Source organism: Panthera leo, chromosome B3, assembly GCF_018350215.1.
Source record: "Panthera leo isolate Ple1 chromosome B3, P.leo_Ple1_pat1.1, whole genome shotgun sequence".
Classification (NCBI taxonomy): Eukaryota; Metazoa; Chordata; class Mammalia; order Carnivora; family Felidae; genus Panthera; species Panthera leo.
Genome location: NC_056684.1, coordinates 119,441,928 through 119,458,737, shown reverse-complemented (window position 1 = coordinate 119,458,737; position 16,810 = coordinate 119,441,928). Strand labels below are relative to the sequence as shown.

General features: G+C 39.8%; 1 protein-coding gene across 4 annotated transcripts in view; it reads left to right on the top strand.

Moving 5' to 3' along the window:
• The first annotated feature begins 691 nt into the window (after positions 1–691).
• The window catches only part of MLH3 (mutL homolog 3), a 28,017-nt gene continuing 11,898 nt past the window's right edge, over positions 692–16,810 (top strand). Inside the window, exons 1-6 of one of the 4 annotated variants that reach the window (XM_042943813.1) lie at positions 692–737; positions 2,023–5,381; positions 8,869–8,967; positions 9,658–9,743; positions 10,499–10,603; positions 11,972–12,044. In XM_042943813.1, the coding sequence (XP_042799747.1) occupies positions 2,087–5,381; positions 8,869–8,967; positions 9,658–9,743; positions 10,499–10,603; positions 11,972–12,044 (3,658 nt within the window). In that variant the 5' untranslated portion in view covers positions 692–737; positions 2,023–2,086. The remainder of the gene's footprint in view (positions 738–2,022; positions 5,382–8,868; positions 8,968–9,657; positions 9,744–10,498; positions 10,604–11,971; positions 12,045–16,810) is intronic. The other 3 variants (XM_042943814.1, XM_042943815.1, XM_042943816.1) reach the window with 3 other exon arrangements.

Below are 16,810 nucleotides of genomic sequence, written 5' to 3'. Positions count from 1 at the left end.
TGCCCCGCTTGTGCTGGCTCGCTCTCTCTCAAAACTAAATCACCATTAAAAAAAATAATTCCCCAAACATCTATTCTCACAGGGTTCTTAACGTTCTTATTCAGTTTGAAAATAAGCTGCAGTGGCATTAGGAACACAACGAAAAAGTCAATGAAAGGAGTCTCGGGGTCCTCATCCGTACATTAAGAGGGTGGAACTAGTTTCTCAGTGTTTTCCAGCTCTGAAATGCTGTAATTCTGTAAGATGGAAGGGTGTGGATTTATTCACCCATTGAGTGCCTCACCGTCCAGGCACTGTTTTTGGCCAGCGGGATACAGCAGTAAACAGAATAGATAAAATCCCTGCCTTCAAATAGTTTACATTATAGTGAGAGAAGACATAAACACAAATAAAATATAATTGAATTAAATGGTAGTAGGTGCAAAGGAGGAAAGGGGGAAGGAAAACGACAGAAACAGAGAAAACTGCTTGAAATGGCTTTTCACACCATGCGAAAGGGGGATAAGGATTGAGAACTAGGGGTACCAGTGTGAAGAGACCCCGCCTAGTCTCCCAGTCAGACAACAGCTGGTACGCACGCGCATTTGGGTGTCACCGACGAAAGCGCGTTCCCAGAAGCGCAAGCGCGTTCCCAGAAGCGCATGCTCGTGGCGCGTGCGCGAGCCTCGCGAGCGAACGTGCGCGTGCCCGGCGTCCGAGGCGGTGGGTAACTGGGAGTTGGTGAAGCGCGGTTCGAGGTGACTTGGGGGAAAAGCACGCGTCGAAAGGATGATTCCGGGAGCCCTTCTAATAGCGGAAAGGCCGTGGCGACCGCCGCGAGCGTTTCTCGGACCCGGCTGTGCAGGGGCTCCGGGAGGCCTCTTGCGTCGGGCGGCAGGGGTTCGGCCTGCGAGTTGGGGGAGGGGACGGGGTGGAGCCTGAGCCTGGGGGGCCCGCGGCGGCTGTCCTGTCCCCCCGCCCCCGACCCGGAGCTCTCGCAGCTCGAGACCCGGGCCGAATCATCCCCTTTGACTGTGGCCCTGAAAAGACTGGGTTGTAATAAGGAAATCGTGAAGTTGGGTAACAGTCTCAGAATACCTCTCATTTGCTGCCGGCTGCAAAGTTCCTTATATAAAAAAACATCAGCTCTGCGATTATAACTGTGATGTCCGGGCTTGAAGAACTAGCCCTACCACCTTCGAGAGGTCCAGCCCATGCTGCTCTCTCCCCTATGAAGGGAGACCTTTAATGGCACTATAATCTTCATATTTTTTACCTGAAGGGAAAACTTAAAATCAAGTTCAGATAGCCCCTGACCATCACTATTCTTGTGAAGGTAGTTTGTAGCCGCCATGTGTAAATACCCAAAGAATGGTAATACAGGGACCTTCTGAAAACTTTTTGTGAAAGTAATATGTGGACAAGATCTAAAAATGAAATGATACAGAAAAGTTCATAATGAAAATTCCTGCCTTATCGTTTTGCATTCCCGGTCTTTTTCCCCGGAGACAACATTTAACCAAGAATAATAATCTCTTGACCCCCATCTCTTCTTGATACAAAGATTTGATTTTTTAAATTTCTTCTGTCTTAACCGTTCATTACAAGTTTTTACTAAAAGTCATGGTTATTGTGTAATGTATAAATATTATGAAACTAGCTTGGACATTTTTTTTCATGAATTTCTAGCTGAATTTAATTTAGACATCTGTTTTTGGTGAAGTGATTAGAATTGTGAACACTGTCTTATGGGTCAACTTCAAGCGTGATTATGATTTCACTTTAGGGCATGTGGGATTTAGAAAGGAGCAGTGAAAATTATGAAATTGCGAATGCTGCTTTGGATATTAAATCCATTGCACTAAACATGAGCTGTGTGATCTGTGTAGAGATCAAAGCTATAATTTGTTTTGTTTTTTACAGTGTGGTTTAATAAGAGATTTAATTTACCTCAAATGGCATTTCTCCCTTATGCTTGAGAGCAATGGATAATGCTCCGTAGCTCTGAGGGTTTGATTGTGTGTGTGTGTTTTCCTCCCATAGGCAATTATTTCCGGTCAGAGAAGGAAGCCAGTGCCTGGCCTTCTTAACCAGCTTTCTACCTGCCATGATCAAGTGCTTGTCAGTTGAAGTACAAGCCAGATTGCGTTCTGGTTTGGCTATATGCTCCTTAGGCCAGTGTGTTGAGGAACTTGCCCTCAATAGCATTGATGCTGAAGCAAAATGTGTGGCTGTCAGGGTGAATATGGAGACTTTCCAAGTTCAAGTGATAGACAATGGATTTGGGATGGGGAGGGATGATATAGACAAGGTGGGAAATCGTTATTTCACTAGTAAATGCAACTCGCTACAGGACTTGGAGAATCCCAGGTTTTATGGTTTCCGAGGGGAGGCCTTGGCAAGTATAGCTGACATGGCCAGTGCTGTGGAAATTTCATCCAAGAAAAACAAGACAATGAAAACTTTTGTGAAACTGTTTCAGAATGGAAAAGCCCTGAAAGCTTGTGAAGCTGACCTGACTAGACCAAGTGCCGGGACAACAGTAACAGTATATAACCTATTTTACCAGTTACCTGTAAGGAGGAAATGCATGGATCCTAGACTGGAGTTTGAGAAGGTCAGGCAGAGGATAGAAGCTCTTTCGCTCATGCACCCTTCCATTTCTTTCTCTTTGAGGAATGATGTTTCTGGTTCCATGGTTCTTCAGCTTCCTAAAACCAAAGACGTATGTTCCCGATTTTGTCAAATTTATGGACTGGGTAAGTCCCAAAAATTAAGAGAAATAAAATTTAAATACAAGGAGTTTGAGCTCAGCGGCTATATCAGCTCTGAAGCACATTACAATAAGAATATGCAATTTTTGTTTGTGAACAAAAGACTGGTTTTAAGGACAAAGTTGCATAAATTCATTGACTTTTTATTGAGGAAAGAAAGTATTATATGCAAGCCAAAGAATGGTTCTGCCACTAGACAAATGAATTCAAGTCCTCGGCATCGGTCTAACCCAGAACTCCATGGGATATATGTAATCAATGTGCAGTGTCAGTTCTGTGAATATGATGTGTGCCTGGAGCCAGCAAAAACGCTGATTGAATTTCAGAACTGGGATACTATTTTGGTTTGCATTCAGGAAGGAGTGAAAATGTTTTTAAAGAAAGAAAAACTATTTGTGGAATTATCAGGTGAGGACATTAAAGAATTTAGTGAAGATAACGATTTTAGTTTATTTAGTGCTACTCTTCAGAAGCACGTGTCTTCTGATGAGAAGGGTGACCAGGTCAGTTTCCAAGAAGCATGTAATAGTATTTTGGATTCCTATGAAATGTTTAGTTTTCAATCAAAAGCGGTGAAAAGAAAAGCTACTGTAGAAAACAGAAGAAACACACAGAATTCTAGAGATTCAGAAGCTACCAGAAAAAACACAAATGATTCATTCTTGTACATTTGTGAATCAGATGGCCCAGGCCATGGTAAAGTGACAGAGTCATCTTTACAAAACAAAGATAGCTCTTGCTCAGAATCAGGGATCTTACAACAACAGCCAGCTGAAGCATCAGAATGGGGAGAAAATGGGAAACATAAAAAACTTTGCTTAGAACGTAACTCTTCAGAAAGTCCATGTGGAACCAGTTCAGAAATGTTTGTAAACCCTTTTCAGACATCATACTGCTTTGAGAAGAATAGAGAAGATCTAGAAATACAGAAAGCAAGTGCTATTGTTAATGGCATGGCTGCCAGTATCCTGAAAAATAATGGAGTTCAGAATCAATTAGAGAGATTTAAAGACGCTACCAAAATGGGATCCCAACCTCTGCCTTTTGAGACAACGTTATTGAGAGTACGTGGTGCTCAGAGAGAGGAAGAGAAAGAAAAACAACCTAGTAATTGTGGAAGAGTAAACATTTTTAGTTATGGACAAGTTAAATTATGCTCCACTGGCTTTATAACTCATGTGGTACAAAATGAGCAAACTAAATCAACTGAAAGAGAACATTTACTTAAAAACTGTATTCAACCTGGTCCCGTGAGTGCCCGAGAAACATTTGTAAACAGAGCATGCCATTCAGTTGAGACTCCAAACATCGAAGATCCAACCAGCAGTTTAAGTAAAGACTTTGCTCAACTGTCTGACAAGAAATTGTGCAGAACAAATACAAGTTATGGGCTAGAGAACAAACCTATAGCAACTTGTGAAAACATTGCTGTTTCTCAGGAAGGTACTAAAGAATCACACATGGATTGCTTATTACTTGACACATCCTCTTCTTCCCCTTGGTGTAGATATGTTTCAAATGGTAGTAAGAAAATAGATAAATTGATTGGTTTCTCCAAACCTATAGCCCGTAAGAAGCTAAGCTTAAGGTCACAACTGGGATCTTTAGAGAAGTTTAAGAGGCAATATGGGAAGGTTAAAAGTCCTCTGAATACAGAGGTGGAAGAAAATAATAATTCTGAAATCTCTACCAATCTCGGTCCTCAAGTTGAATCTGACATTCCATGGAAAGAGAAGAATCACTTAGATAACTCAGGCATTTGTAAAATCACTGCTATGAAACATAATGATTCAAATAACAGTTGTCTGCCAGTAAGTCACATCTTTTACTCAAAGAAGTTTCCATTCTCTAGTGAAGAAGATTGTTTGGAACAACAGACTCCTTGCTTAAGAGAAAGTCCTGTAACTCTAAAGGAATTATCTGATTTTAACAGAAAACCTTTGGATGCCAAGCAGTCTCCTAAATCTTTAGCCTCTAAATTATCCAGAATGAAAGGTTCCGAAAGAGAGACTCAAGCATTGGAAATGATGAGTCATTTTAATGAACTTCCACAATCAGATTCTAGTAGGAAAGACCATGACTTGTGCAGTGTGTTAATCCTGGATTCTTGCAAGTTATTTAAAAATGAGTATAAAAAAATAGACAGTGGCATCATTCCAGTGTTGGACTCTGTCACACAGGATAATCCCTTCAATAAAGATAGTAAAACATACTCTAACAACAACACAACAGGGAACTCCGTGATACCAGAAACTCCTTTGGTATTACCCCGTAGTCATTCTAAAGTCATCAGTGAAGATACGGATGTTCTTATAGCTTCAGACCCACAGACAGGAAGTCCTGACTCTCCCAGTAAAATGTTAATGAGTCACATAGAAGATGGCACAGCTGACAGAAAACGAACTCGTTTTCAGAGTGAAGAATCTATAGCAAGAACTTGTTTTGAAAATGAAGAGTCAAACACATGTTCTTTGGATTGGCAGCAGCATTTTGATGTAGCCCTGGGAAGAATGGTTTACATCAACAAAATAACTGGACTGAGTACATTCATTGCTCCTACTGAGGATGTTCAGACTGCTTGTACTAAAGACCTGACAACTGTAGCTGTGGATGTCATACTTGAGAATGGTAAGTGTGTGTGTGTGTGTGTGTGTGTGTGTGTGTATGTTATATATATATATATATATATATATATATATATATATATATTGCTATATACTATACTATAGTATAGTATAGTATACTATATATATAGTGCTCACTGGCATGGAATGCTTTTGAAGGTGGTAATAATGGCCAAAGAGTAAGATAATCATTGTCCAAAGAGATTATCTCAGCTGATAGATCATTTTCAAGTTTAATTATAAAACATGTGTTTTATGGTATATAAAGATTCTCTAGGTCCAATACTATTTACATCTAGAAATACAATGAAAGACATAATAGAATGGAAGTGTTTGTATATGGATGTGTGGATGTGTGGATGTGTAGGAGGGTGAGACCATTTTTCATGAAAATGGCACTATTAATAGTTGAGAAGATCCACAGTGCTTCCCTAGCCTCCTTTCTTCTCTCTCCCAAACATAAAACTCTCCTAGAAATTTGTCTTTAAAGATACCTGCAATGCCAGTGTGATATTTTTCTGGAAGTTGCTCTCTGCAGCTCTCAGGTGAAAAGCCAGAATGATCCTGTAATCATCCTGGGTTTCCCCAGAAGTCTGTGGCTCAGTACAGTACTATATTTTTGAACTGTTTTTGTGTTTTTAGAAAAAAGGACTTGACCATGAATTTTTTGGAATGTAGGTTAAGTGTGTATTTTCCCAACTATACTTTTCAGACATGGTTTATTATAATACATATGCTAATCCATTTGATCTGTTTATGCTATAAGTAGCCGTTATTCAGGAAGACAGTAATGTGGCTTTGAAATCATACCACAAGGCTACAACAGAGCCTAGATTGGGACTCTTGAGTTCTCATGTCTCAGTCAACATTAAAAGTGACATTGTTTTGGCAGTGTGTTGAGAGCCAGATGTTGGGAGATGGTAAAACTGATTTCCATCTGGCTATAATCTTGGTTTCGCATCAGGAGGATAAACATTAAATGTGCATACATATTAAAAGTCTTGAATGTTGCAAAAGAATGTAAACTGTATGAATGTAATTGTAAATTGACTTGTAATTCTCCTTAGCATGAATATCTCTAGTAGGAGGCTCTGATTTATCTAAGGTTAAATAAGGCCTTTATTTTTCAGTGGTTTCCAGTTTTTTCCCCATGAAAAAATAATCACTGTAGTAACTTTCAAAGTTTTAAGTAGGAGAACTGTCTTTCAGCACTGCTCCTGAGACTCTCAGGTGGCTCTTAAAGACATACGTGATTTTCAGTTGATGTAGTTTTATGTCCTGTTTTATACGACTGCTTATCGGAAGTAAACCTAAAGCACTGGCACCTCATCTTCCTGAAATGCAACTGCTTTTAAATGGAGACAAAAAAGGCCGCGATTACATTAACCTGAGATGGTTGCTGCTGAACCAAAGCGGGAACGTCAGCTGCCGCACACAACATGAACATCTGCTTCCGTTGAGCCGATCTAGATGTTTAAAACACTTCAACCTATTTAACTTTCTGCATTAGCAAGTCTTGTAGCAAGTCTCTGAAGTGTCCTGTTAACTCAATTCCATAAGAAAAATGAAAATAAAAAAGTATGTTGGGTATAGAAATGAGTTTCATGGCGGGGCGCCTGGGTGGCGCAGTCGGTTAAGTGTCCGACTTCAGCCAGGTCACGATCTCGCGGTCCGTGAGTTCGAGCCCCGCGTCAGGCTCTGGGCTGATGGCTCGGAGCCTGGAGCCTGTTTCCGATTCTGTGTCTCCCTCTCTCTCTGCCCCTCCCCCGTTCATGCTCTGTCTCTCTCTGTCCCAAAAATAAATAAAAAACGTTGAAAAAAAAAAAAATTAAAAAAAAAAAAAAAAAGAAATGAGTTTCATGGAAAGATGGCTCCCCCATTCACAGTGCATGTCACACCTTCTGTAAAGGGCTAACGTGTGGTAGGACGTTGGGACACTGCTGAACCATACAGAAAAACGTTACTTAGGATGAATTGTTAAGAGGCAAATTAAATCGTACACAAGAGAATATCTATACAGGTAATTTTAAGGAGTGGTGTAAGTCTCCAAGCCTTGGCAGTTTTTTTCTTTAAAATGCCTTTAATTCTGGGGTGCCTGGGTGGCTCAGTCGGTTAAGCATCTCACCTGGGCTCAGGTCATGACCTCACTGTTCTTGAGTTCGAGCCCCCACTGGGGCTCTGTGCTGACAGCTCAGAGCCTAGAGCCTGCTTCCGATTCAGTGTTTCTATCTCTGCCCCTCCCTGGCTCGTGCTCTGTCTCTCTCTGCCTCTCAAAAATAATATATAAAAACATTAAAAAAATTTTTTTGAAGGAAGAAACATTAATTTAAAAAAATTAAAATGCCTCTAATTCTGTCCTTTCTATTACCAATAACACAACCTAATTTCACCTTACCCTTTCATTTTATCATTCTGAATTCATCTCTCCAGTTCTTGTCCAATGGATTTATTGTTTTGAAATAATAGTTCCATCATGTTTTGGCCCCTATTCAAAAACTGTCAAATGCAGGCATTGTTTCTAAAACTCAATCATCCTTTAGAGAGGACGGCAGAATTTAGGCCAGATATTACTGGACTTTGGAGTTTATTTTTTTAATGTATGTTTTTTTATTTTTGAGAGAGAGAGAGAGAGAGCAGAGAGGGATAGAGAGAGAGAAGAGGAGAGAATCCCAGGCAGGCTCCATGCTATCAGCACCGAGCCCGATGTGGGGATTGAACTCAACAAACCGTGAGATCACAACCTGAGCTGAAATCAAAAGTCTGATGCCTTACTGACTGAGCCACCCAGGCACCCCTGGACTTTGGAGTTTAAATTGAGAACTTTTCATTCATTTATCTGTCCATGTATTCATTCATTTATTGTTCACACTGCTAGGTTGCAGATTCACTGGCTTGGCTTTCAGGAGTTCACAATCAATTAGGGAAGACAGCTATGTAAACATAATATCAGATAAATGTTATAATAGCAACACATTTTGAGTATAAGAGACATAAACCTGGGGACTTGTGAAGGTTGCACCAAGTAGTGAAGGCTAACAATTAAGTACCAGTATATGTCAAATACCAGCTATATCAACCGTGACACTTGACATTTTGGACTCCTAACTCTTTGTCGTAGGGTTCGTCCTATACATGTAGAATATTTGGCAGTCCCTAGCCTCTATCTCTGCTAGATACCAGTAGCACCCCTTACCCAGGTTGTGACAACCACATGTTGCCAAATGTCTCTCATACAAAATTGTGCCCATTGAGAATCAGTGATCTGTTTTAGTGCTCATTCTGTCTGGTATATGTGGATAACGGGACTAAGCATTAATGTAGGTTCCTAAATTAGCAGCATAACTCATTAAAGAACTCTGACTCTCAATCTCGTGCTTGGTAGTCTGCTTCGGGTCTCAACTCCATTTGTGCAGAAAGATTTTAATGTAACTTGATTTTTTAATAATTTATATTTTGAGTTCAAATGTCTAGGTTTTCTTTTTTACATTTAGGATCTCAGTACAAGTGTCATCCTTTTAGAAGCGACCTTGTTCTTCCCTTCCTTCCTAGAGCTCGGGAAGAGAGGACTGTGATGAGACAGAATAACAGAGGTAGGGGCAAAAACAGAGGTTGCCGGGACATCTAGTACATACTGTACCACCTAACTAAAAAAAATTTTTTTAAAAAGCAGGGTTGTGTTATTAAGCTTGATCAGGGCCAGCTGTGCCTTCCTGGAACCAGTAATTCCCCACGGTCCTATTTAACAGCAGAACTAAGTAATTCAGTGCATGCATTTAGATCAGAAATTACTTTTCCAGACTTGAAGTCAATACTGGGTGATTATGCACAGTCTGTGGTGTCTTGTGATTGAGAGAATATCTCTTATTTTTAAAGATTGGAGTTGCACTCCGTATTGTAGTAGGTTTATGTAAGCAAAATCCTTATTTTAAAAAAAAAGGCTACAGATTCTTTGTTTCTAAAAATAGGTAAGGTATATTTTTATCTAAAGGAAGTGAGACTACTAATTTGAACCAGTTTCTTCTGGATTTGTATTCTGAAATATCTCTTGAAAATAGTTTGGAGAAAAAGCTATAATGCCAAAAGATACAGTCATCAACTCTAACTTAAAAAGTAACAGATCAGAACAATTTAGAGATCCAGCAAACACTAAACTTTTGTAGAATATTGGGACAATATGTCTGATCTTTGGTCTTGCCGCTGCACCACAGCAAACAGGAGTGCCACTCACCTTTTTTTCTGTGGCTGTCGATGCCAACTTGATCTGTTTCCTTTTGCCTTAGATGCTGTGGATGATACTGTTGGTAGAGAATCACTTCAGTCTTTGTTCTCAGAGTGGGAAAATCCAGTATTTGCCCGTTATCCAGAGGTGGGTCTGTAGCAAATTTTCTTTGCTTGTTATTTTAAAATTTGTACTTCATTTAAGCTGGATATGAACATGAATGGCTATATTAATTTTTAATTACAAGCGGAAAGTGGGCATGTTTCCAAATAATTTATTTGGAAATACCATTTAATATAGAGAGGAGAAATCAGAATCCATAGAATTTGGGAGCTCAGACATTCTGGATTAAACATGTGTAGTCAGTGTGTGATGAGTTGAATGTGTTTACCACTCTTACAAACCCTATCTTGCAGCTTTGGCAGGGTATTTAGGGTGGTGATAATTAAAACAAAACAAAACAAAACAAAAAGCACTGTTACATCATCAGATAAAATAGCGAGTCTTCTACTGGAGGAACAATTCATCATTGGACGTGAGTGTATGTGTTCTCAGTGGGTTATCACAGAAGGTACTTTGTGTGTTGTGATAAAGGTGTAGAATAAATGAGCACTTGATTACTGATTTTTCAGTTAAGATGTGTTTAAGGACTTGATCATGGAGCATAAACGAATTGTTATTCTGAAACAACATTGGTTTTTGTTAGTAATTTTGTTTATACCCCCAAATTATTATTTAAGACTAATAATTCACAGAGCTTTTTGAATTTCTCTAAGTTCCCTGAATTCAACCCACTTCTAATAGGTTCTGTGAAAATGATAAAGCAGTTTGGGATCTTTGGTAAAACAGTTCTGCAGATATAAAGAATTAAAAATTTAAATGATGTTTGTGCTGCTTTCTAGGTTGCTGTTGATGTAAGCAGTGGCCAGGCCAAAAGCCTCGCGGTTAAAATTCACAATGTCTTATATCCTTATCGTTTCACCAAAGAAATGATTCATTCAATGCAGGTAAGAGATTGACTTTGAAATCTCATAAAAATATATATAAGACCTAAGCTGGACTAACTCTTGTGAAATTGGATTTATTTAATGATCTAGACCACCTTGGTCAAGGCACGTGTGTTTTTTTAAATCTTACTAGAACTTTTATTATAAGAAAAAGCAGGGACCAATTTTAATTACAAAGGAAAAAATGTCTTTAGTAGTGTGAGCAGGTTGGAGGGATGAATTAAGGATTGAGGCTCACAGTTTCAAGGATTATATATTGACTTTATATTTTGACAATAATTTATAAATCAACTAAATCCTGTACAGACATTGTCCTTAAATGTACAACAGTGCCCCTTTGTAAATGACCCTCTATTGTGTGAGGCGACAAATGACATGGCTTAGGAGACTCCAGATTGAGGAGCAGTCTTAACAAAAGGGACCCCTTGTCTCATCTGCTTTGCTAGTTTGCCCTCTCCTTACACCACTCAGGCTGTCTTCATCTCCTTATTTTCAGTATGGAAACAAATTAGGAGGTTAGATAGATCTAGGTAAATCCCTCACATGGCACTGACCTGGTACCAGAGCAAAGCAAGCTCTTGATCACCCAAAGTGGGGCATGAGCTCACCTGATGTGGGACTTGAAGTCATGAACCGTGAGATCATGACCTGAGTTGAAGTCAGATGCTTAATGACTGAGCTGCTCAGGCGCTGAAACAACAGTTTTAGTTAAACGATAGGGACCGAGGCAGGGAAGGGCAATGAGAACCTTGTCTGTACCTGGACAGAGAGGACTCCCCAAGGGTTAAAGCCCCTGGTGGCTATTAACTCACTACTTTAAGGGATTAGCTCCTCTGAAACGGTTTTCCTTACCTTTGCAAAATGCAAAATTTATTTCAGCCCCATTTGTTAGCAGTCTCTGGCCATGAGTAGGGGAGGAGCAGAGAGAGAGGGAAACACAGAATCTGAAGCAGGCCCCAGGCTCTGAGGTGACAGCACAGAGTCCCACGCAGGGCTCGAACTCACAAGTCATGAGATCATGACCTGAGCCGAAGTCGGATACTTAACCGACCAAGCCACTTGGGCGCCCCTGGTCATAGTTACCTATGAGTAAGAGTCCTGTTGGGAGAATCTCAGGTGTGCTCTGTAGAGTTTTGTTGCTTGTGTGTCCTTTTTAGAATCCTTAGCCTGTAGTCTCCTTCCTTTTATGCCTTCTGATATCTCTGCTTATTTTTTTAATCCTTCCTAATGACTCCCTTACCATAGTCTTAGATATGAAGATTGTAATGCAAATAACTCTTAATTAAGTGCAGTTTTATCTCTTTGTATACAGATGAGGCTTTGTTAACTTTTATTTAGCGTTATACCACTTATTTGAATATATGGCAGGTTCTACAGCAAGTGGATAACAAGTTTATTGCCTGTTTAATGAGCACCAAGACTGAAGAGAATGGTGAGGCAGGTAAGAATGGAGTTTAGCCTTGATTAATAACCAGCTGGTCTCCTAATAGCCTCCTTTTAAGTTTTTTTTTTAGTGTTTATTTATTTATTTTGAGAGAGAGCATGTGTGTGTGCAAGCGTAAGCAGGGGAGGGGCAGAGAGAGGGAGAGAATCCCAAGCTAACAGCACAGAGCCCAGTGTGGGGCTGGAACTCACAACCATGAGATCATGACCTGAGCCGAAATCAAGAGTGGGATGCTTAACCGACTGAAACACGCAAGCACTTCTTAAGATATTTTTTATATATAATATAGTTGCAATGATTTGGACAGATTAAAGCCAATTGGGAAAACCAATCTAAATTTATATGAAAGAACATTGTTTTTTTGTTTTGTTTTTTGTTTTTGAGGGGGGGCACAAGTGAGTGATGGGCAGACGGAGAGGGGGCGGAGAGAGAGAGACTATCCCATAAGGGGAAGAGAGAGAAAGAGAAAAGCTGGGCTCACCCAGAGTGGGGCTCATGCTCACCTGAAGTGGGGCTCGTGCTCACCCAAAGTGGGGCTTGTGCTCACCCAAAGCAGAGCTCACCCGAAGTAGGGCATGAACTCACCTGATGTGAGACTAGAACTCAGGAACTGTGAAGTTATGACCTGAGCCGAAGTCAGATGCTTAAGGACTGAGCTACCCAGGCATTGAAACAACAGTTTTAATGTGCATTAGTTCTGTATACATATACAGAGACATATGTATGTAAGATACATTTCAAACTATTAATAGTAGTTGCCTTTGGAGTGACAATGAGAGTGGGCAAAGGGGAAATTTCATCTTTTATTCTTTAAAATATGTTATATTGTTTGACTTTTTGAGGCTTCACGTATTCCCTTTGTAATAATAGAAAGTTCATATAATGAACCCTGCTAAGTTTATCAAGAATTACATACAATATCTCGGTGACCTACTTTAATAAAGCAATAATAGTTTGTAAATAATAACATTAACTCATCCAACAAGCATTGATTGACTGCCTGTTGCATGCCAGAGACTGTACTAGGTCCTAGCCCATAATGGTGGCAAAAAATTCACATGTAAGAGAAACAGATAAGGACATAAACGTTAAAGTTTTAATTCTAGCTAACATTACGGGAGAAACAAGATGCTGTAAGAAACTGTACAGAGAGATTTGAATTAGGGAGGTCTGGAAAGGTTTTTTTTGGTAAAGTGAGGATGAGTATGAGCATTTAACTAAGTAAAGAAGGGAGGGAGGAGTATTCTGGGCTGAGGGAATGACATACACAATTTGTGTTTCCTCTCCTTGAGTGAGAGGAAGCAGGACAAGTACAGCTGGAGTGAGAGTGCAGAGATGAGGCCAGAGAAGTAGGTCAAAGCCAGATCTTAAGTGCCAGTTACAAGCTTTGTATTTGTCCCGACACCAATTGGAAACAACGGGAAGCTTTCTGTTTTCTTTTTTTATTGTTTTTACAGTGGTACATGTCACATTCCATTTGTACTTTGAAAATATTGCTCTGGTTGCAGTGTGGAGAATGGATTGGGGGTGGGGTGGAGTCCCAGTACCTGCAAAAGGATTGGTAGGAAGGATATTTCAGTATCTAAAAATGATAGTTGGTGAAGCCTAGCGAGTGCATTGGGAGGATATGTAGGAGAGAAAGTCAGCAGGGTTTAGTGATGCATTGGCAATGGGAAGGGAGATCAAAGATGACTCCTGATTTTCTGACCTCTGTAACTGAGTGGATGATGTTCCTGGACCAGGTGACAGAGATCACAAGGAGAGCCTTAGAAATCTGTGACATGGAAGAGAAGGACTGAAGGAGGGTGAGGGTGAAAGAAGACTTGTTTTTGTTTTTGTTTTTTTCCAATCGGAAGACTCTTGAGCACATTTATGAGGCATGCGTGATAGTGCAGGTGGCTGAGAGCCCTGAGCACCAGTGGAGGGTTTGGGCCCAGACCAGTAGACCGGCAGGCGAATGCTTCTAAAGTTTGAAAGCAGCTTATTCTCTTTGTATTTCAAAATATTCCCTTTTACCTTGCTTACATTGTAGATTTATTTAGTAAATGTCATAATAGGTCAGAATTGTCATAAATATGGATTCAGTGAAAGTCAAATTCTAGTAGTTTGTTTTGGAAAAATGAATAGATTTTTTTTCTAAGGTTTTGATGACCTAGAATTCTTTGTTGTTTAATACCAAAATCTCTACTAATGGCACCTAGGATGGGGTTACTAAGAAAATCTAAAGAAGAGAAAATACATTACAGTACTGTACTGGTCTTTTTTTTTTTTTTTTTTTTTTTTTTTTTTTTTTTTTTCAACGTTTATTTATTTTTGGGACAGAGAGAGACAGAGCATGAACGGGGGAGGGACAGAGAGAGAGGGAGACACAGAATCGGAAACAGGCTCCAGGCTCTGAGCCATCAGCCCAGAGCCCGACGCGGGGCTCGAACTCACGGACCGTGAGATCGTGACCTGGCTGAAGTCGGACGCTTAACCGACTGCGCCACCCAGGCGCCCCTGTACTGGTCTTTTTTAATGTTTTATTTATTTTTGAGACAGAGACAGAGCATGAGTGGGGAGGGGCAGAGAGAGAGGGAGACACAGAATCTGAAGCAAGCGCCAAGCTCCGAGCTGTCAGCACAGAGCCCAACGCGCTCGAACTCACGAACTGTGAGATCATGACCTGAGGTGAAGTTGGACTCTTAACCAACAGAGTCACCCAAGCATCCCAGTACTGTACTGTATTTATCGAAAAAAATGTACACATAAGTGGACCTGTGCCATTCACACCCATGTCGTTCAATAGTCAACTTTAGTCAGATACCACCAAAGAGTACTCTTAGATAAATACATTTTTTAAATAAAAATGTAAGTGCTTTTACTGTCACTCATTAGTACTAAAAGCAACCTGTTCCTATAATCGACTTATTTTAATATGTGCACATAATTTTGTAATTGACAAATATATTATTGTTTTAAAACTTTTTTTTTTTTTTTTTTTTAAGTAGGCTTCACACTGAGCACAGCACCCAACACAGGGCTTGAACTCATGACCCTGAAATCAAAGCCTGAGCTGAGATCAGCCGGACACTTAGAGAACTGAGCCCCCCAGGAGCCTCTATTACTGTTTTTAAATTAAGGTGAAATTAATGCCATATATTGGCATTTTGTATTGCATGTTTCCACCTATGATAAAATACAGTTGTTCAGTTATGATACCCCAAAGAAAAGGATTCGTTCATTTATTCTGTAAATATTTGAGTACCTATTATGTGCCTGGTACCATTATACATGCTGGGAGTACAACAGATAAAATTCCTTGCCCTTGACACCTGGGTGGCTCAGTCAGTTGAACGTCCAACTCTTGATTTCAGCTTAGGTCATGATTCCAGGGTTGTGGGCTTGAGCCCTGCATTGGGCTCCACACTGAGCATGGCACCTGCTTAAGATTCTCTCTCTCTCTCTCTCTCTCTCTCTCTCTCTCTCTCTTTCTCTTTCTTTGTCTGTCTTCTGCCCCTCTCCCCTGCTCATACTCTCTCTCTAAAATAAATAAATGAAAATAAATAAAGGGAAAAAAGAATCCCTTGCCCTTATGAAACTTCTATTGTGTTAGAATATCAAAAATACAGCTTCTGATGTGATTAAATTACTTTCATATATTCTGCTTCATTCAAGGAATAGAAAATGTTGTGAGCCCTATGTAGACTATGAATCATTCTGCCACCATCACGTACAGGATTGATTTCTTAGGGTTCCTGACTCTTGGTAATTCACACTGACTCCAATTTCAAGTTTGAGGTTACTCCCTCACAATTTATTATTTATTCCATTGTTTTGCCCAATACAGGATGTTCAGTATTCATCACAACCAGCTGCAACTCCTCCTATCCTCAAAGGAATTTAAAATTCAATATTTTGGGGCCTATTCCTGTGGTTGAACATACTGTCAGAAAAATTAGTTCCTTTTTTTTCCTGAAGTCTTAAGCTCTCATGCCATGAATTTGATGGTGTCATAAAAACATTATATCCTTTAGTAGAAATGGAAAAAACAGGTATTATCTATTTTGATCAAATTCAGGAGGAGAGCTTTTATTTCAAAACAACTGATAGCAATAGACCTCAACCTTTGGACCAGATTAATAAAATGACAAGATAAAAAGATGTACTAATGTAATTGAGAATCAGTCCTCCTGTCAGCGAGAAAGGGATTTCCCTGTAGGTTTGGTTTTTTGGGTCAGGACATTCTGCCTTCTTTCTTGTACTTGAGAGTCCAAAGCCTTTCTACTCAAATGCGTGGTCTGTAAATAGCATCAGTTGGGAGTTTGTTAAAATTGCAGAATCTCGTGTGTCGTCTGTAACCTACTGAATCAGAATCTGCACTTTAATAAGATCCACAGGCGATCTGTATGCCCATCAAAGTTTGAGAAACCTGGGTCTAAAACAAGGCAAGCTGTGGCTGTGGGTCAAATCCAACCATCACCTGCTTTTGTGCACCCAGGGAGATGAGAATGGTTTTTACAGTTCTAAATGATTGAAAAAGCAAAAGAAGAATATTATTTCTTGACACATTAAAATTATATGAAATTAATATTTCAGTATCCATAAATAAAGTTTTATTGGAACACAGCTACAATGTTCACATACTGTCTATGGCTGCTTTGGTTCAAAAGGAATAGTGAGTAGTTGTGACAAACTATATGTCCTAAAAAGCCTAAAATATTTACTGTCTGGCCCTTCACAGAAAAATTTTCTGACCTCTGATCTAAAGTAGACTAGATCTG